This window comes from Apiospora phragmitis (genome assembly GCF_038363925.1).
Source record: "Apiospora phragmitis strain CBS 135458 chromosome Unknown utg000005l:1.0-4161743.0:1.0-4166827.0, whole genome shotgun sequence".
Classification (NCBI taxonomy): domain Eukaryota; kingdom Fungi; phylum Ascomycota; class Sordariomycetes; order Amphisphaeriales; family Apiosporaceae; genus Apiospora; species Apiospora phragmitis.
The window spans coordinates 945466-965326 of record NW_027117403.1 but is presented as its reverse complement, the minus strand read 5'-3'; the positions used below and the strand labels follow the sequence as shown (position 1 = coordinate 965326).

Sequence of the window (19861 nt, the reverse complement as noted above, 5' to 3'; positions counted from 1 at the left end):
AGTGTTATAAAAACGTTTCGGGACTAAAAACGGTGTTTTTAAGATTTTATATTAATTTTTAATTAAATTATTCGTATTATTATTATGTAGTATTATTATTGGTTTTTAGGGTCGCCGTTGTATGGGGTGACCGTAGCACCGTCAGCTGGCTTAGTTAGTAACGCGTTTAGTAGTATCCATTCATCTGGCCCATAATTACTACCCCTCCTTGCAATCACATGTTATTAGTCGTCTTCTGTTTCTACCGGGGCAACTTGGTATGAGTCCAAACCGAACGAGTCTCCCCTGGATGAAATACAATAATTAATTAGGTAGGGTGCCGTCTTTCGTCCTACGGATCGTTATTCGTTGATCCGTATTTGGCTCGAGAGATACGTGGCTGACTTTCAGCGGCCAGGCGCTGTCCCCCCCTTTTCAAGTTCTTGCCCTTCCACTTCTATGTCAGAATGCCAGTATCTTGCTGTGTGGCCTCGCATGATTTGTTCTGCGAAGGCGAGTTTTCCATAATTGATCTATATAGCTACTTTTATAGAAACCCAATCGTCACGTCTTTATAATACCTATGAGGATATCCAATAGTACTCTTCTCTCTCTCTCACACACACACACACACACAAGTATCTGCAGATGTATGACGCACAACGTGAACAATGGCCAGATTCAGATAGGAAGGGCTTCCCCCGTCGTGATTGCCTGTCTGATGCTTTCGACAAAGCCCGTGGGCTCCGGTTTACCAAGTCTAGCCAGCAGCTCTTTAAATCTGGTCTGCTCAAGGGTAGCCTTGACTTCGGCGCAGCGGAAGTCGGAGCGCTCCGGCAGGGCCCGGGAGGGGTCCATCTCCCTCATCGCGTCCAGGATATCGTTGTAGGTGAAGGCCGCCCCGCCGGCCAGGATGCGCTCGCCCGCCACATCGGGCAGTGTCAGCGCGGCGACGTGCAGCAGGCCGCAGTCCTCCAGGTTGATGAGCTGGTGCGAGAAGTCTGGAATACCAATGACACCCCCTTGGACCACATTTTAACTGACTGAGTTGCGAAGGCTAAATCGCTACGCACGGTTTTGATGATTACCAAGATATATTAAGTCCGGGCCGCCATAATCCTTCTTACACTATATCAAAATCCCGTAAAGGGACTCCGCGCGAGCGTAACGCGTCCGGCAGCATGCGCGGATCAAAGTTGACATACCCCCCCGCTCTTCCGGTCCCGGAACCGCGTCGTGACAATGGGATCGTCCGCCGTCCTCTCCAGATCTACGCGCTCGTATCGGGCGCCGCCGTCGCCGTCGCCGAGAGCGGGCAGACGCGGGTCGTCTTCCAGCGCCGTGCCGGTGGCGCTGTCGTAGTACGAGTACCGGGCGAGCCCGCTCGCGTCGAACGCGGCCTGCACCCGCCAACCCGGCGGCAGCGGGCCGAGGAGGCTCGTGGCGTCGTGCAGGCCGTGCAGGCAGCACTCGCCGACCAGGCGGAAGGTTCCTGTCCCGTCCGGGGAAGAAGGTCGTAGCACGAGGGGGAGGTGGGTTCCCAACAAGACACATATTATGTCACCTGTGCAGTGGTTCGTTGACTTTAGCTGTTATTAGTAGCCGGAAACTGCCCCTTTTGAGAAGCAAAACTTACCCACTTGAGAGTCCTCGGGCCCTAACCCGAAATATCCCTCTGCAGATTGGATGAATGTCTTGTCTCTGACTAGCTCGAGGATGCCGGTTAGGTTTCGGTTCTCTGCGAGGTCATCTTTGCGAGAAGTGTGCAGTATCTCGTCTCTGACCATCTTCGACAATTCCGGCACGGTCGGGCTGGAATGCAAGCGTGGATAGCGTTCACGCGTCCTATGCCCGCAGAGGACCGTGGCAAATGCCTCCATTTCATTCTCGCCGGTCACATAGCCACCCGAGCCGAAGTCCGGAATATTAGCCCAGGACCGGATCGCCTCCAATATATCACGCGGGTCCTGGCTCTCGGCTGCTTGGCTCACGCTTGCAATCACGGCACATTGAACCCCGGTGGCTCGTAGGATATCGAAATGGATGAACTGGGCTTCGGCTCGTGAGAGGCCTGACGCAAACATGAGACGAAACGGCTGTCCGTGGTTTGCCATGGAATGCCACTGGGGCACCCAAGAAGGCCAGCCGGGCGGACACGTCCGCAGGCTGCAGTCGGTGAAGAGCTCCAACCTCTGCGTCACCTCGTAGTGGGCGAGGAAGGTGTCTCGGTAGACCTGGTTGACCGTGTTGGAGTACTGTGGCGTGATACGGGCTCGCAGGGCCAGCGTCGTGGTGCTCAGGATGCCGTACACCTTGTCCCGCGGGTCGCCACACAGCCGATCGCGGTGGCGGCGCGTCAGGCGCGGCAGGCGCGGCAGGCTGAGCTGGACGGCGCAGTCGACAAGATTGCGCACCTGCATGAGCCTCGACATCAGCGGCTGGTGCGGGAGGACCGCCTTCTTCATCTGGATGCAGAGCACGGCCCGCCGGAACAGCCGCCACGGCAGGGCGTGGACGCCGCACTGGACGACGGAGGAGCGCGGGCTGGCCAGCTGGATCTCTTGCACGATTCAGACGCGCTCGAACCAGGGCCGGGCCAGCACCCCGTAGATGGCCGTGAAGTCCTCCAGGCTGTACAGCAGGGGGTGCTCGTTGCGCTCGTTTTCATCCCGCTGGTTGATGCAGATGGCATCGATCCAAAGAGTCCGGGTCGTATCTGTGCATCGCAGGTGGTGCAGTGCTTCGGCTAGATTTTGCTGAATCTTTATATCGCGTACCACCTTTTCGCCGCCGTACTCGCCATCTTCTTGAACATAGGCTACTTTCGGGTCCTCTGGACTGCCCCAGGTATAGGAAAGAGCCTCAAACTGGACCCTCGATTCTGGGAGAGAATCTCCGAGAGTAGTAGTAGTAGGGCCGTCGGGATGAGACCACGAAGTCTCGTGCGTCACGTCGTTGAAGAACACGATCGGACCCTCCAAGGTCTCGCATGCAAGCCATGGTATTGGTAGTCCACGGCGGATATCGCTTAAGACGCGAGGCCCTGGCAAACCCCCATGCGAGTCTGGAGATGTAGGCAGGGCGGTATGGATGATCCTGAGATGCATCTCTGCGCCTGCTTGGCCAGGGAGTAGCTCGACAAGTCATATATCTTGAAGGGGGTCTTGTAGGCTCTGGTAGGTATAATCAGTCATCTTCTCATCCAGTCAGCTGCACAATAGTGCTGCGCCTAACAGCCGGAAAGGGAAATCTAGGTATGTATGTATTCACTTGCATATTGATCCGCCGCAGCTTCCCCGCTTTGCAGTCAATCATGTATTACCTTATGGTTGGTATAATGAATCAATAGCCGATTGAAAGACGTTGCTTTTTCTCAGCCTGTTGTATAAGATGTTGTAGGTGGTGGCTGACCACAGTGGCTAAGATTAACAACCGGATCCTTGTCACCCCTAGTGCGCGCCCCTTTTTGTCACTAAACACGGCATTTTCTACTCTTTGTTAATAAATCAAATCGATCGCTAACAGGAAACACTAGATGGAGAGAATATGAAAGCACTGTTCGTATAATGAGACACTACTTTTCGTACCATGGCGATACCTTAGACTTGGCAGCCTGCAAGGTAAACTATACTGATACCTATATCACTGCTGTTTCGTAGAGGCCGACAGCGTATTATCCATTGGTTGATATTCCAATTTCTTGCCAACTTAGTTACTGTTGAGAAATCTCGACCTTATCCCACCAAAAGTCCGACTCCGTCTTGGCCCAAACATCCTCAACCAACTCAGCCGGCGGCGGTGGTTTGTCACTACCTCCCGACTCACTCCCTCCTACGAACTCCTTATTTCGCTTTCCGAAGACCATCTTCATCTTCGTGTCCCTATCACCACTAGAATGTGCCTCCCATCTCGGCCGCTCCACACCATCTCCAACCACCTCGTTCGGGTCCCCCGTGCAGATGAAGCTCGTGACGTACGCGTGCAGCACGCGCGACAGCTCGTCCTGGGCCGGGCTCACCCGGCAAACATCCGGGTCCCGCACCTCGTACAGCATGTTCTCGCCGTGCGCGGCGCCGTTGACGACGCTCTTCTCCAGCGCCCAGTGGTACAGATAGACGGGGGCGCCCGGCTGGGACCCTGCGAGGTGCGCCGTCTGCCGCGCGGGCGCCACGTAGGCGTAGTGGGCGTACGCGGCCTCGATGCGCTTGTACATGCGGCCGACGCCTTTTTCTGCGAGGGGTGTTCCTTCGACTTTGTACGGGGAAGACGGGTCGGTGGTGGGGTCCGGGTACAGCTCGTTGATCGTGGCGACGTCGGCGTCGCCCAGCTGCGGCAGCAGCGTCTTCCAGAACGCCGTGAACTGCTCGGACGTGTCCATCTGCTTATCGACGTACAGCGACCCCTCGTTGCCGTTGAAGCCCGTCAGGATGGGCATCCGGTGCCATTCCCCCTTCCGCCACGCGTCGATGGGCCGCTGCCGGATGATGGCGCCGTCGATGACGGGCTGGAACGCCCAGCGCAGGCTCGGGTTATACGCGTAGAAGACGTTGGTCTGGGCCGCGGCGATGACATCAATAGGCAGCGAGCGCAGGTACTGGAAGATCTCGGACTCGGGCGTGTCCGGCGGACACTGCACCGCGGCCAGGAAATCCCGGAACTGCTGCTCGTGAATCTCGGCGTCGAAATGGCGCACGGCCCTGGACGTCGGGGCGCCTGATTCCATCACGACGCGGTGGAACAGTGGCGGTTTCCCTTCTTCGTAGTTCAGGAGATGATGACCGATCTTTTTCGTTGTTGAAAACTTGTTAGCCCCCAGGAGCCAACGGACATAGTTGGTATGCCAAACCGGAACTTGGAGATTTACTTACCGAGTGAGCCCCAGCCGATAGCCCGATCAGAGTAACGTTATCCTTATCTCCGCCAAAGAGATCAATATTATCCCGGACCCATTCCATCATCAGGATCTGGTCCTTGAGCCCGATGTTGAGCGCGCCCTCGCGCGCGCTCAAGCTCGACGGCAAGAATCCGAGGGCCCGATCCGGTACCCAAACGACACAGCGACGAAGGGCGCCGCGGACCAGCCCACCATGGACGCCGTGTCGTGCATGGCGGCGTTGCCGCGGTTAAACGCGCCACCGTGCATGTAGATGGCCACCGGAAGAAGTTGGCATGAAGTATCACCAGTATGACCCGCTTGCCGGAACACGTTGGCGTGAGACAGTCCTCGCTCTCCTCGAGCTGCGGGCCGATGATCAGGAACTGCTTCGCCGGCGCGCGCGGGCCGAACCGGGAGGCGTCGATTATGGTCTTCTCTCCCTCGCCCGGCGCGGCTGGCTCGACTGGGACCGGCGGGCGGAACCGCCGGTCCCCCGTCGGCGGCTGGGCGTAGGGAATGCCGAGAAAGGCGTCCACGGGTTTGGGGTAGGCGCCGTGCTGGGTTAATGCCGACCACGGTGCCTTGCAGGAGGGTGACCCGCGGCCTGCTTTCTGAATCTTGAATTGGTGGCATAATTAGAATGATGGGCTAACTAGTTTCTGGGCAATACGGTAGGGGAATATTTGTTAACTGAGAAATGAGGGGTGGGCGGTACTCTTTTTGTCACACCCGATTGCGGCGATCTATTGGCGTTTGGAGTGAGTTGGAGCTCAATGGGCTTGTCTATCGACTAACAGAGACTAGTAGTTGCATCGGCGCCGCTCCGATCAAGTTGGACGTTACATTCGGACATGTGCCCGGTGATATGGCCATCGTCTTCATTGGCTGGCGGCCCCAGGGGCTGTGGGGCCCGGTCTCTCCATCGCTCATAGATCAGCAAACCTGGGGTCAACGGCTAGCATAACCGGTTTTGGGTGACCAATGGATGATAAGACCTTAGATAGAGCAAATGTGCAGATAGGCAGGATACTTCTCAAAGACACCGGTTTCCGGCGAGTCGCTCATTGCGCCTACCTTGAACATCACAACGATCACTCACCTATTTTGGACCCTTCAGTTTTTGAAAATGGAAGACAAAAAGGTCGACGACAAGGTCGATCCCGAGACCAAGAGAGGAGAATCCATCAGCATCGCAGATGTGCCCGTCACCCACGATCTAGATGCCACTGAGACGTTCCTCCGGGACAACAATCTCACCCATGAGTACCTCGGAGAGCTACTGAGCGACCAAGCGGCAGTCAAACGCCTTGTCCGCAAGGTTGACTTCGTCTTGTTGCCATTGCTAGCAGGAACCGGCATCCTTCAGTGTAAGCATAGTCGCAAGGCCCCCGTCTCCGCTCTAGGCAAAACATTAGGCTAATAGGGGAAACAAACGTGTCATAGATGTCGACAAGCAAGCGCTTTCCTACGCCGCCGTGTTTGACCTCTTCAGAGATACTGGAATCAACCAGGACCAATACAGCTGGTTCGCCTCAGCCTTCTACCTGGCTTACCTGGTCGCCGATTATCCATGGAGCTACCTGGCCCAACGCACGCTCATGGCCAAGGTCATCTGCGGCTGCGTCGTCACATGGGGGTCCATCCTCATGATCACCGCGGCGACGCATAACTTCGGCGGCATGTTGGCCTGTCGTTTCCTGCTGGGAATCTTTGAGAGCGCCATCACCCCTCTAACCATCATGATTGTCGGCATGTGGGTGAGTGAAGACAAGCCCCCCTGACCTGAAGTATGAGAAAGTGCTGATAGACGGTGTGCTAGTACACTCGCGACGAGCAGCCGTTTCGGGCGGGCATCTTCATCAGCTGCAACGGTGTCGGCTCGATGTTGGGTGGGATTCTGAGTTATGCCATTGGGCAGATCAAGACCTTTCCCGTTTGGAAAGCCATCTTTCTTCTCTGCGGCGGTGTCACTATTCTCTGGGGTGCCCTGCTGTTCTTCTTTCTGCCTGATGATATTATCACAGCCAAACGCTTCACCCTCGAAGAGAAAGCAACCCTTATCGCTCGCGGCAAGGTCGGCCGCACCGGCATCCTCAACCGGTCCATCAAGCCGTACCAGATCAAAGAGGCATTGATGGATCCCCAGGTCTGGCTACTAACCTTGTTTACTCTGCTGAATGAAACCATCAATGGCGGAGTAAGATCTCATACCCTTTCGTTTGCCCGAATGAATTGGATGCCAGAGCTCGCTGACCCCATACCATACAGATCGCCAACTTCGGCAAACTCATCATCAAGGGCGTGGTCAACGACCCTCTCCTCACGACCGCCTTCGGAATCCCGCAAGGCGCCTTCCAAGTCCTCTGGATCCTGACGGGCACGTACCTGGCGTCGCGGTTCCGCGACATCCGGACCATCATCATGGCCGCATACCTGGTGCCCACGGTGGTGGGCATCTGCCTGATCTGGCGGCTGGACCGGGGGCAGGGCATGATGGGCGTGCTGTTCGGGTACTACATCTGCGGCTCCTTCGTGACGTCGCTCGTGCTCGCGCTGCAGATGCCGGCCACGAACCTGGGCGGCTACACCAAGCGCACGACGGCCACTGCTATCGTCTTCGCCGCGTACTGCGCCGGGAACGTCATCGGGCCGCATGCCTTCCTCGACGCGGAGAAGCCGACCTACCCGACGGGCTGCAAGCTCATCATCGCGTGCTCGGCGGCGCAGATGACGATCGCGCTTGGACTGCGGCTGCTCTTGGTCCGGCGGAACAAAGAGGCGGGGCCAGGCCTCCGGCAGCCCCCGAGAGGGAAATGACCCAGTGCTAGACGAGATATCGGCGGATTTGACGGATTTCGAAGTAAGTTGCAGAACGGTCTCCAATATCACGCATCCCGTTGACATGCTGACACGGATCACTCATAGGACCCTCGCTTCCGTTATGTTCTGTGATTCAAGGGATGTCCTCCAAGTTTGGATATCCTCAACGGCTTGACTGATGGCAAAGTACTGAGGGCGGTTTTGCTTATTGTCAGTAGCTCGGGTGAGCTTTGGCCCCGTTGAGAGGAGACGTGGAGAGCAGAGTTCAACCAATCAAAGGTAGGGCGTTGGCCAGAACAAGTAATATCGACGCCGGCGATTGGGGTAACCAAAGGGAAAATCGTCCATAGTGTGAGTTTCAGAAGCATTTGAGAGATTTACCAGTCGTGGGGAAAGGCAACCGTTGCAGCAAACCCGAACTCCTCGGAATGAAAATACACACATGTACACGTACACCCACTCTCTTCAAACTGGGACATCAGCAATCCCCCATGTAACTCGTCAGTACCACTTCTGGCGACCATGCGTGCCTTAAGCTGAATGAATTGTGCATGTAGTCTTGGAAGATATGTACTTGTGCAACTTAAACGAGAGATTGAGAGCCTCAGCACATTGAATTCTGTGTAACTGCCGCAAGCCACGATGCGCTGTAGCTAGCCACAAAAAGGCGGGGTAGGTAGGGGAGCTTAGCTGGAAGAATGAAAGTCCGATGCGATGGTGCTGCCCGCGAAAGGAGGCGGGGCGGGGCATTACGTATGGAACACCTGCACCTTTAGCGGCGCCCGGGAGTGAAGTTGGTTCGTTCAAGGAAGCCTTGGAGGTTGGCAATCCAATCCAACCCAATCCCAATCCCTATCCCAATCGTACGGCCCGCATGATTACTCAGCTGGGGGCCATCAATCCCACCCTCATCCGCCTAATTGACGACACCCTCAATTGTCAGGTCGACACTTGACACCTCATCCCAGGCCGAGACGGCAACACACTCTCGACCTACCATCCACCTCCCGACTTCTGCCCTTCCTCCACGACTCTTGCGGTGCCTAATCAACCATGGCCTCTCCTCCTCCTATCGGTCAGTGCGCACGCCGCCCTCCGTAACCCTGTCGTGTCAGCCTGGCTGCTCGTCGCCAGGACGCCCAACACACCGCACCGTGTACATACTGACCTGTTTTCGCCCCCTCTTCTAGTCCTGGACGGCGGCACCGGTTTCCTTAAGGTCGGATACGCCGCTCAGAACTTCCCCGAATTCCAATACCCCTCGATTGTCGGCCGACCCATCCTGCGATCCGAAGAAAAGGGTGCCAAGACCAACGATATGGTCATCAAGGACATCATGTGCGGTGACGAGGCCGCCGCCGCCCGCACCATGCTCCAGATCAGCTACCCCATGGAGAACGGCATCGTAAAGAAGTGGGATGACATGCAGCACCTCTGGGATTATACCTTCTTCGAGAAGATGAAGATGGACCCTACCGGCCGCAAGATCCTGTTGACCGAGCCCCCCATGAACCCCCTGAAGAACCGGAGCAGATGACCGAGGTCATGTTTGAGCGCTACAACTTTGGCGGTGTATACGTGGCCATCCAGGCCGTGCTTGCCCTCTATGCCCAAGGTCAGTCGACAACAACAGTTTATCCTTGCTACCTGCCTAGCTGCCGAGCTACCATACTAACCACTCACTTCTTCCTGCAGGTCTCAGCTCCGGTGTCGTCGTCGACTCTGGCGACGGTGTAACACATATCGTGCCCGTGTACGAATCTGTGGTGCTGAACCACCTGACGCGGCGTCTGGACGTCGCCGGCCGCGACGTGACCCGCAACCTGATCTCCCTGCTGCTCCGCCGCGGCTACGCCCTCAACCGCACGGCCGACTTCGAGACGGTGCGCCAGATTAAGGAGAAGCTCTGCTACGTCTCGTACGACCTCGAGCTGGACAAGCGCCTCAGCGAGGACACGACGGTCCTGGTCGAGAGCTACACGCTGCCCGACGGCCGCGTCATCCGTGTCGGCAGCGAGCGCTTCGAGGCGCCCGAGTGCCTCTTCCAGCCGCACCTGGTCGACTGCGAGCAGCCGGGCATCGCCGAGTTCCTCTTCAACACGATCCAGGCCGCCGACGTCGACGTGCGCTCGTCGCTCTTTAAAGCTATTGTCTTGTCGGGCGGCAGCAGCATGTACCCGGGCCTGCCGAGCCGGCTCGAGAAGGAGCTCAAGCAGCTCTGGCTGACACGCGCCCTCGGCGGCAACCCGGAGCGGCTCGGCAAGTTCAAGGTCCGGATAGAGGACCCGCCGCGGCGCCGGCACATGGTCTTCCTCGGCGGCGCCGTGCTGGCCAACATCATGGCGGACAAGGAGAGCATGTGGATCTCGAAGCAGGAGTGGGAAGAGCAGGGACCGAAGATTCTGGAGAAGCTGGGGCCGCGATAAAGAAGAGATAGCTCACCAACCCCCGGATTTGAAGAAAGGGAAAAAGAAGGACCGGCCGCGAGCGAGGTACGGGCAAATGGCCTACAAGACAAGACAAGACAAGAAAGATACTCTGAATATAACTGGCGAGGCGTGGGTCGAACAAAATCTTCTTCAGCCGGCATAGTGGTACTGAGCCGAATCAAATCAATGATTATCAACGTCACGCAAACATCATGGAACTACAGACTACCTCAGCTTGTGTCTAGCAACGCCGGCTTTATACAGGTTGTTTATAGTTGTTCGGTGATGGGTGGCGATCCTGTAGCATGGTACTATAACTGCATTGGCCAATAGCGTTCAAGTTGTTCAGCTGACTACCACGGGTACGGCCCCTGGCACAAGCAGATAAAACAGGGCAGCCAAGTAGATTATCATTGCATCATAAAGTATCAAGCATATCCAGCTCATGCACGATTATTCACCTCATTTAAGCTCAGTTAATTACCACGTGCTGGTAGCTACAAACTTAAACTACAGCAAAACAATTTCCATCCGCCTATCGAAGCTCTCTTTCATAACTTGCATGTTGTTCCATAGCGATAGTAAACGATCATATCACAATCATGTCATGGGCAACTGAAAACAAGATTACAGGCCAACCAATCCTCGAGCAATCGCAATCCTGTCCACCACAATGAAAGCAGTCCGTCATCAAGAAGAACCCAGCAGCTCAACCCGCCACTCCGCCCTCGACTTGGTAGCGTATCTCCGCACAAAAGCGCGGACCTCGTCCGCGAAGCCGGCCCCGTCCTGGTGGATCCCCAGGGCCGCCGTGGTGCTGACGGGGTCCATGTACTCGGGCTGAAACAGCAGGGCGTAGACGGAGTTGAGGATGTCGGTCATCGACGTGTCCGTCGTCCAGTCGCGGTCCAGGATGCTGTGGCAGACGCGGCCGTGCAGGTTGACGTTGGGGTGCTTGATCCGCGTCGCGAACCGGACCTTGGGCGCGGCGGTCGGGTAGCCCGCGTCGGCGTGCAGATGCAGCAGGAAGGTGCCTTCGGAGTAGGGGGACCCTCGGCCCGCTCAGGATGACCTTCCAGAAGCTCATGTCGGCGGAGCTCACGTAGACGTCGTACTTGGGGTGCGCGGTGTTGGCGGTGGCCCGGATCTCGTTCAGGAGTCGGGAGGTGCGCAGCTGCTGGGAGGGTCTGCTGCTGCTTCCGCTACTACTACTGCCACCACTAGTAGCAGCGCGGCTCTTGACAAAATTCGAGAGCTGTATGAAGTAATCGTTCATGTTCGGGTGCGGCTTGCGCTCAGGAAATTCATGCTCGTTAGCTTCCGTGGTACCGGCTCTCGATTTCGCGCGTTTGAAGTCGGTCAAGGCGCTCGTCCGGTCACGTAGGCCACGTGCAGGAGGCGACACTGCCGGGCGCTCTGTCAGAGACAGGAAGGGCTCGAGCTCGCAGATGGCTAGGGCATTGGCCAAAGTGGTGGGATGGAAGCGATATGCGCCCTGTAAATTTCACTCAGGTCAGTACCAAGACCTCAAAGGTTACGTGCTACCCACGGGGAATCTAGCCTTACCAGCAAATACGATAGCGGCCTGAGGTCGCTGTTTCTTTCCTGGCCGAGGGAGACGCTATCGACGACGATGTCGGCTTGCCGCAGGCGCCAACAGACATCGGCAGCCGTATTAGTGATCGACTTGTTGTCGAGACTGTCACTGATGCAGATGATGCGCTTCTTGGCCTGTGGGTACCTTTTACCGTACTCGACCAGTTGGTCCATACCAAGGGCAAGCGCGTCCCAGAGCGCTGTGTCGCCATCGTCCTTGATCATGTTGATTGATCTCCTAAAGTTCTCAACCACATGAGAGATGCCCATTGTCAGAGTTTGCTTCGTGGCGAAGGTCACGAGGCCGGCATGTGTCTGGTAGTTGTATGCCAACAACCGGTTCACGAAAGCCTGATAAGTAAGTACGCGCGTTAGCTCAAGAGGGGTTTAATAACTGCGTTCTTTTGGCAGCATTGACTTACTTCAAATATTTGCTTGAGGACGTCTAATCGGGAAAGCCTGCTTTCGAGCACCAGTGGACGTTCGAACAGGAGTGCCTTTAATTGAAGTACCAAAGGCCCTTGTTCCCTGTTAGCACTATTTTTTCTCATATACTGTCTCCTCCCCGAGATGGCCATGGAAGTGTGGAGGCTTTAACAGCGATGAGAGCTGGTCTTGTCTCTTATGAATACTCCCTTGAAACATGCCGTCACCTGCTGGTGACACGTCGGTCGGGAGATGAATTTCCTCAATACGCCTGTGTAGATCTTGTTGGAGCTGGGAGCGCCAAATACTTCCAAACAACAGAGGATATAGTCTGATCTGTGTCTTTATTAACCCAGTAGCCAAAGAGCACAGTTTCCTCATTCTGGTAGACTATTACAAGCACTCGTTCGCTGCCAGTCGACGCGTTGTCAGGCACAGCCACGTCGGATGGGTTGTCGTCAGCAATGCGGATTACGCTGTGGCTGCCGTCCAGAATGCGGCATTGCAGCGCGATGATCACCGGACTCGTTGCAAGGGGCCCCCAGCTATCGGTAGATAGCTGGAAAATTGAAAACCGCGCTTTTAATCCACGGAATGCCAGTTTATAGAGGTCCTCGAGTGTAGTTGAAGGCAGGATCCTCTTTGGAAAGACCCGACCCGACTACCAAACGTCACTTCGAGCTCTTCGGGTTCGAGATACCGTGGTGGGTTCAGGTCGTGGCCGTCCATCCAAAGCTGGACAGAATCACGAACTTCCTGGTTCGCTTTGAGATTGACACTCTGCAACAGTAGTCCTGTCAGTGGAGATGACTTCCGTATTTCAAACCATTCGGTGATTGCAGCGCTCGAATATGTGTGGCCGTCTGCAGTGGTAACAGCATCAGTCATGAGAGTATGGGATATCGGGCAGCGTAGATTGTGTGGGAGATGCAAGATATCACTGCCGAGACCTGGAATGCGCTGGCTTGCTCTGACCGTGGGCTGTTCAACACCGGCAGACCAGGTCCATCGCTGTGAGATTTCTGGCGAGGCTACTGTCGCGCGATAAATCAAAAAGTCAATAACCACTTCTTCGTGAGTTTTCGAGGCTGCCCATAGAACCTTGAGCTTCTTCAGCTCAGTTGCCTTCTCGTCGGGCGAAGCATGATCTCGTATGCGGCCCATGTCTTTTGACATATGGGTGATATCAGACAACAGCATGGTCTGCATGGTTTCAACCACCTTGGACGCAGCGCAACGTCTGCGTGTATGGTCGTAAAAGGCGACGACGGCAACCATGTCGTCAGAACCTTCATAGTCGCATAGTAGTTCCGTTGCCTCGTCCATAATACCCTGATTGTAGAACTCAGGTTCTACAAGGGCTCGAGCATCAGATGCTCCGATACTTCCATCCGTATCATTTACACCAGTGAAATCGGTATCCGATCCCATACTGGTGCTGACGTCTACGCAGAGAATCAAAACCTCATCAGGCGCCAGGAGCCTCTTTACCGCGGCACCGCCGTACTGGTCAAACGCTGAAGTGCCGTCGACTTGGTAAGCCTTGAGGAGAGGTGCAATGAGCTGTTCAATAACGGCCACGTCTATGGTTTCATTTCCATGCAAGGGTCTTGACAGCATCGAGGAGTGGCCGGGAGTTCCGCAAGGCTCTTCTCCGGTATACACTGCAAGATGAGCCTGACGATCAAAGGTGAGGCACGGGCAATGGATGAGGCGAGCTGCCTAGGCATATGAACAGGAAAGTTTGTTGCGTGCGCAAAGTTCGGAGAATTGGGTGAGGTCCAACAGTTCTCCCAGTTCAAAGGAAGCGTCGAGTGTTTTGGGCCTTGAGAGAACAAGAACTTCTGGTGCCATGCCTCCGCTAAGCAATGCTACACGAGTAATCTCGCGGCTAGTAGTGGTTGCCCCCATGTCTGTCTCTGGATTACTTTGGGCCAGTAAACTACCTTCTTAGAAGCAGTTGAAAAGACTAGCTTCCACAAGACCATGGGATGTCGAAATCACATGCATAATTGCTTCGCCAGTCCTGCAGTCCCGTAACGCTTGCGTGCGGAAGCTGTGGAAATATGGAAGCAGAGTATCGTTATCACGAGAAAGCTTCAGAGCCCTGGCTTTGTCTAGTACGTAGCCAAAGAACAGTCTCGCTCCTTCAAGCACGCGAGTATGATCAGAACCGATGATGTCAGTGTAAGTAGACATGAAGCTGACAAGGGCTTCGAACATCGCTTGAGCTAATGCAGCGCATTCGGAAGCATTTGGAGTCCTTCCTTGTATCAGGATGTAGAGGGTGCGGATTGCTGGCGGAAACTTCACCAAGAGGTCGAATACATGAAGAACTGCATCTTGCAAGCTCTCATCATCTCGCATGTCCTGTACAAGTCAAGCGAATACTCTCAGGGAGGACAGGAATAACGTAATACCACGGTCGGATTGCGCAACGCTGGGCTCCCAATGAGGACGGGCGCGGAAGATGTTGGACTTGCCAATACCCACAGCATCACCACCGCCACCGCCTGTGGTTTGACGATTGGCGCAGTAGATATCAATGATTCCATCAATCGCAAGGTCACCTAGCCCAGACTCTTCAAGCTTGACATCCATGCAGGCAGGGTGAATTGGTAGTTCATCTGTATGAAAATCCAAGACAGTATATTTCTGCAGTTCTTCGTCATCTGCTTCATCCGCGTCATATGCCCTGGTGCTGATAGGGGTGTGGCGTTGCTTGGAGCATACCGCAACAACGAGGGGCGTGTTGTAAGTCATTGACGGGCCAGCACCAAGACTAGCTCCCACTATCCTAACATTCTTGGTCTTTTCGAAGTCAGAGCCAAGGTGTGACCGCAGTGCAGCGTAGACAGATGCTTCCGTCGCCTTCGCCAGGTGGATACGCCCCACAACGCTCTTTCTACTTACAACGAGGAACGAGCCGTCTTGTCTTGGGCGGTTCGTGAGCTTGTCTGCAAGTCGACAGTTACACTCACGAGTATCTGCATTTGTCATCGAACTTGTGTGGGACATTGAGCCGGTCGGCAATGTGGTCACGTAGTTGACGGAGCGTGCCTGTCGAGGGTATTTGAATGACAGGGCAAGCGCCCGGATCTTTGGCAGTTGCTGCCGTCAGAATACGGATGGAGAACGAAGACGAGATACTTGTACTGTTTGTTGCCAATGTTTGCTGTTCAGGATTCAATGCGGTGTTGGATGATACCTTCAGGGTAAAGACAGCGAAGATGGTGTCACTCTTTGGGTCTTGAACCACGACTGAAAGAACGTCCTCAGGATTGATGATAGCTCCAACGTCACTTTTTAATCGAGTTGTCGCCGAATGAGAGGGCCGATTGATGGGTAGACCTTGTCTCGCAGCCCGCTTGTAGAGCTCATCGACAAAGGCTGCCACTTTAGCAGATGGTTGGAACGGCACCAGAAGCACGAGACGACCCGTACCGGGAGTCACGATAGTGACGGTGTATCGTTGCATGGTGTCCCATAAGATACGGGCGGTGAGCTAAAGATGAGTAGTGGTAGTGACGATCGGCAAGTGATATATGTTGGTTGAGTTCCAGGAGTGAAGTGTGTTGTCCTTTACTTGTGTCTGGGTTTGGAAAGAACTACTGGTTTAACTTAGAGGGAGACATCAAATAAGTAGGCGCAGGCAATTAGGAGGAAAGCTCCTGCCTGTAATCCTCAGCAACCAATACTTGCATGGAAGCTTCTCAATGGTTGCCTTTATGTCTGCCATCTCAGGCTTTTGCTCATTGTGCTGAGCTTCAAGCAGTCTTGGTCCTTGGTATCAGATTGCACTCAAGCACAACAGTCAGAGTTCAACCAAACAATGATTTCTCATATCGAACATGGTGGAACAAGAAGAGTATGGCTTCAATATATCAGTGTGCTCTTAGGGTCCTACCTACATGTATAGAGTCGTGTCTGGTATCTTGTAGTAGCAGAAATGATGTCAACCATACCTTTCTTACCAGTTGTTTGTAGATAATGCCCCAAGTTCACTGGTCTGGGAGATTCTTAGACCAAGTAAGTTGTTGAAATCGCTCAACACCGAAACCTCCAATAGAGACCATAGCCCTGGGAATAGGTACGGGAAGATAATGACAATATCCAATCTCAACTGCTCCGATAGGTACTGTGTCATTTCTGGCGATGATGCCAAATCAAGCACCGTGCATCCGAGCAGCAGCGGCATAAGCCAAGACTGCATAGCCTGTGATGGTTTCAAGGCATGATGAGCTATCATGCCTGACGACCGCGGCAGAGGATATGAAAGCCGCGCGAGAGAAATCTGGGGAATTAATCGTAAAATTGTAGACAGGTTTCTGCTGTGCTGGTCATGTTTTTGTCCTCAAGCAAACTTGTCGGCGACATAAGGTACAGACAGACTCGTGTCTGGTCGGGAAGATGCGTGTTTCCACATGTAAACTGAACATACGCTCAGGAAGAGGCGGTCCACTCGCCGGTGCGTGCCCAGCCAACGAGATCCTCACGGGACACAGAGGAAATAACGGCCATACGGGTCGATGATCGATGTTCCGTAGAAGACATTGATGGGATTCTTGTTTACCATGTTTACGATCGAAAAGGGCATGTTGACAAAACATGAGGTTGGAAATTGGTGTTCTATCGTTGCAGTGGACCCCCAGCAGGTGAGACACTAGGGCCAAAGAGGCTTGAGCTGGTTGGCATCAGTTGACCAATCCTGCAAGATCAATGCACTTGCTTATCGTGCAGGACCGGGTCACCGGGCGGCGTTATCGTCCAGGCGTACAACCCAACAAGCCCCCCCAGCCTACTGCGCCAGTTCTGCCCATTCCGGTCGCCAGCCCACCCCCAAGCGGTCCCTTAGATTAACGAATTAGGGGGTTAAGGGATGGCGTAATGGCTGGGGAGGCCCCCCCTTCGCTACTGCCACTACAGCACCCTTTTCTCTGCACGTGTTACCTTCAACACCGAATCCTGTCACTGGAACCCATCACGTCGCATCCCCCATTGACAACCTTTGCTGCAGCTAAACCACGCCAATCCAAGTCGCTCCTTTACCTATTATCATTATCCTTTTTTCCTCTAACTCGCTAAGGCCTATGGCCGCAAACTCAACTTGTTTTAATTGCTCCACTTCTTGTCGCTCGTTTCCCTACTAATAAGTGTGTCGCATTACCCTTCCACCACCCCCCGATTCATGTCTTCAACCAACATCAGGTTGTCGAGGATCCCACCGGCAAGCCTTCATCCGACCGCCCGATACTCCCACCTCAGCGACTCTGCCGCTCCGCCCGAGCCCTCTCCACTTTCAGCTGCCTCATATGCATCCAGCGACATCTCCGACTGGATTGGCAGTGGCACCGACACAGTGGGCGGCCGTACCCCCGTAATAGACAGACGCCTCTCCTTCGTGCCCGAAGACGAGTACTCACCGACGGGGATGACCAGGGGAGCAGGAATAACCTCACCCACGGCACCACACGTGCCAATTCCAGATACCACAACCGCAAGAGCACCGACTCAGATATAATCAGCAACAGCGACGACGACGGAGGAGACGATATGGACAGACCTTCGTACCTCCGCCAGGACAATGGCCGCTCCGCCGACCCGCTCCTCTTCAAGGCCGGCGGCGATGACGACGACATGGAGCGCGGCCGCACCCCATACGACAGCCTCCGGTCACCCTCACCCAAAGCCACGAACTCGCGGCCGCGCCTCAGCCGGCGCTCGACGCTGCGGTCGAGGTCGCCTGATACCCAGGCGGTCATGGCGGCGCGCAAGAAGTATATCTTCGCCGCCGTCTTCCTCGTCATCTCGCTCGTGTCCTTCACGATCCAGACGGAGCTGGGCGCGTACGTGCAGAACGAGAAGGGCTGGAACAAGGCCTACTGCATGCCGTACCTGACGCACGGCTCGTGGTCGATGCCTGTGGCCGGTCCAGCTCTTGATTCTCCGCGTGCAGAAGTGGAACACGCCCTGGGCCACCTTCTGGCGCCGCCACGTCGCCGTGCTGCGCAGCACGGCGCAGCAGGTCCGCCACCAGGACCTCGAGCCCTCGAAGCACGACACAAGTACCAGCCCCTGGCCCTACCTGATCACGACGACGGCCTGCATCACGATGGCGCTGACCGTGGCCGGCCTCAGCTGGTATGTCGCCGTTAACATGACGAGCCCGAGCGACCTGACGGCCATCTACAACTGTTCCGCCTTCTTCGCCTACGCCTTCAGCGTGCCGCTGCTCAAGGAGAAGCTGCGCATCGACAAGAGCTTCGCGGTCCTCATCGCCATCGTGGGCGTGCTGATCGTGGCCTACGGCGACAGCAAGCCCGAGGACGCCGCGAAGGGCCCCGACACGAGCTCGGGCACGCGCTTCTTCGGCAACATGATTATCGGCGCCGGCAGTATCCTGTACGGCCTGTACGAGGTGCTCTACAAGCGGTGGGCATGCCCGCCCAGGGCGTGGCGCCGAACCGCGGCATGATCTTCGCCAACGCGTTCGGGTCCTGCATCGGCACCTTCACGCTGACGGTGCTGTGGCTGCCGCTGCCGTTTCTGCACTGGCTCGGGTGGGAGACGTTCGAGCTGCCGACGGGCGAGACGGCTGTGTGGCTGTTCCTGAGCGTGGTCATGAACGCTACCTTTGCGGGCTCGTTCTCGGTGCTCATCTCGCTCACGAGCCCCGTCCTGAGTTCGGTCGCGGCCCTGCTGACCATTTTTATCGTCGCCATCGCCGACTGGTTCCGCACGGGCGAGCGCATGTCGCTGGCCGCCATCCTCGGCGGCTGTCTGATCATCGTCGCGTTCCTCATGCTCAGCTGGAGCACCTGGCGTGAGATGACTGAGGACGCCGAGCGCAAGGCCCATGACGCGTCTGTCGAGGCGGAGTGGGATAGCGATGACGAGAGCGACAAGGATGGGGGCCGATAGTAGTAGGCTCTTGGATACAAGAAGAGACTATGGTTTATACACTTTTGCGGCAGGAGGAAGATTTGGTAGTGCTTATGCTCTTGTGTTGTGGATAGACAGCGAAGCGAGCGAGGGCCTAGAGAGAGACATGGCCGTATCCGGTATCAACCAAACGAGTATAGAGGTTGTGGGTACTAGAGGACGCGGACGATGGTGTTTTGGGGAGTCAAAGTAGACCGGCCTTTTGAGAGGGTGCATGAACTTTTATGGTCTTTCCTGGCACGAGTGGTTCTGGATATAACGAGGGAAGACGATTCTTTTTATTTTCCTTATTACTTCTATGCTGGGTCGGGGTCCATGCAAGGGGCTGACTGACTGTAGGGAGGAAAAAGAACATGTCCGCGCATATGCATCGGCATGGGGATGGCGTTTTTATTTTGTTTCTCGGGTTATTGGGCTGTATATACTTGATAGAGATATACACACTAGCTAGCGGTCTCGGGCTCATTCTTGAAGTATGCAGCTGATCTGGTTGGTGTGTGGGCGTTTCGAATTGACTTTCACTCTTGGGTTAGGGTTTATATGAACATGCATGATAGGACGCAAGTGTCGTACCATATCTCTACTTCGTTTCGTTCGTTCTCGCTTCGCGATGTCTTTTTGTTGGTTTTAAAGGTTTTGCTAGTGGCGCTGTTCGTATTGTTCGCTAACAGATGAGATGATGATTGTCTCTACATGGACGTGAACGCTTCAACAGTGTCTGACCGCATGCTGATGGGATAGGATATACGAAGCTTTGCTTCAACGACTTTCTTCATTCTACCGAACTATGTGT

The 19861-nt window shown here is 55.2% G+C and overlaps 8 protein-coding genes across 8 annotated transcripts; 4 read left to right on the top strand and 4 right to left on the bottom strand.

Annotated features, from left to right (window-relative positions):
- Positions 1-660: 660 nt before the first annotated feature.
- On the bottom strand, positions 661-3086 carry PG994_004349 (uncharacterized protein; the record flags this gene model as incomplete). Its single annotated transcript, XM_066855758.1, has 5 exons — positions 661-1001; positions 1053-1107; positions 1185-1543; positions 1616-2501; positions 2757-3086. 5 exons carry the CDS (start codon positions 3084-3086, stop codon positions 661-663), a joined length of 1971 nt encoding a protein of 656 aa, XP_066717925.1.
- Positions 3087-3691: 605 nt separating this feature from the next.
- Positions 3692-5488, bottom strand: PG994_004348 (acetylcholinesterase precursor; the record flags this gene model as incomplete). The annotated part of the gene is made up of 3 exons (XM_066855757.1): positions 3692-4762; positions 4848-4989; positions 5058-5488. The coding sequence occupies 3 exons, from the start codon at positions 5486-5488 to the stop codon at positions 3692-3694; spliced, it is 1644 nt and encodes a 547-aa protein (XP_066717924.1).
- A 493-nt stretch (positions 5489-5981) lies between these two features.
- PG994_004347 (uncharacterized protein) lies at positions 5982-7672 on the top strand (the record flags this gene model as incomplete). The annotated part of the gene is made up of 4 exons (XM_066855756.1): positions 5982-6222; positions 6299-6612; positions 6675-7052; positions 7124-7672. 4 exons carry the CDS (start codon positions 5982-5984, stop codon positions 7670-7672), a joined length of 1482 nt encoding a protein of 493 aa, XP_066717923.1.
- Positions 7673-8728: 1056 nt separating this feature from the next.
- Positions 8729-10101, top strand: PG994_004346 (actin-like protein 2; the record flags this gene model as incomplete). Its single annotated transcript, XM_066855755.1, has 4 exons — positions 8729-8750; positions 8866-9156; positions 9198-9290; positions 9371-10101. 4 exons carry the CDS (start codon positions 8729-8731, stop codon positions 10099-10101), a joined length of 1137 nt encoding a protein of 378 aa, XP_066717922.1.
- Positions 10102-10794: 693 nt separating this feature from the next.
- Positions 10795-11925, bottom strand: PG994_004345 (uncharacterized protein; the record flags this gene model as incomplete). The annotated part of the gene is made up of 3 exons (XM_066855754.1): positions 10795-11082; positions 11207-11599; positions 11671-11925. 3 exons carry the CDS (start codon positions 11923-11925, stop codon positions 10795-10797), a joined length of 936 nt encoding a protein of 311 aa, XP_066717921.1.
- Positions 11926-12708: 783 nt separating this feature from the next.
- PG994_004344 (uncharacterized protein) lies at positions 12709-13746 on the bottom strand (the record flags this gene model as incomplete). Its single annotated transcript, XM_066855753.1, has 1 exon — positions 12709-13746. The coding sequence occupies one exon, from the start codon at positions 13744-13746 to the stop codon at positions 12709-12711; it is 1038 nt and encodes a 345-aa protein (XP_066717920.1).
- Positions 13747-17679: 3933 nt separating this feature from the next.
- PG994_004343 (uncharacterized protein) lies at positions 17680-18601 on the top strand (the record flags this gene model as incomplete). The annotated part of the gene is made up of 2 exons (XM_066855752.1): positions 17680-17976; positions 18086-18601. The coding sequence occupies 2 exons, from the start codon at positions 17680-17682 to the stop codon at positions 18599-18601; spliced, it is 813 nt and encodes a 270-aa protein (XP_066717919.1).
- Positions 18602-18747: 146 nt separating this feature from the next.
- Positions 18748-19047, top strand: PG994_004342 (uncharacterized protein; the record flags this gene model as incomplete). The annotated part of the gene is made up of 1 exon (XM_066855751.1): positions 18748-19047. The coding sequence occupies one exon, from the start codon at positions 18748-18750 to the stop codon at positions 19045-19047; it is 300 nt and encodes a 99-aa protein (XP_066717918.1).
- Between the last annotated feature and the right edge of the window lie 814 nt (positions 19048-19861).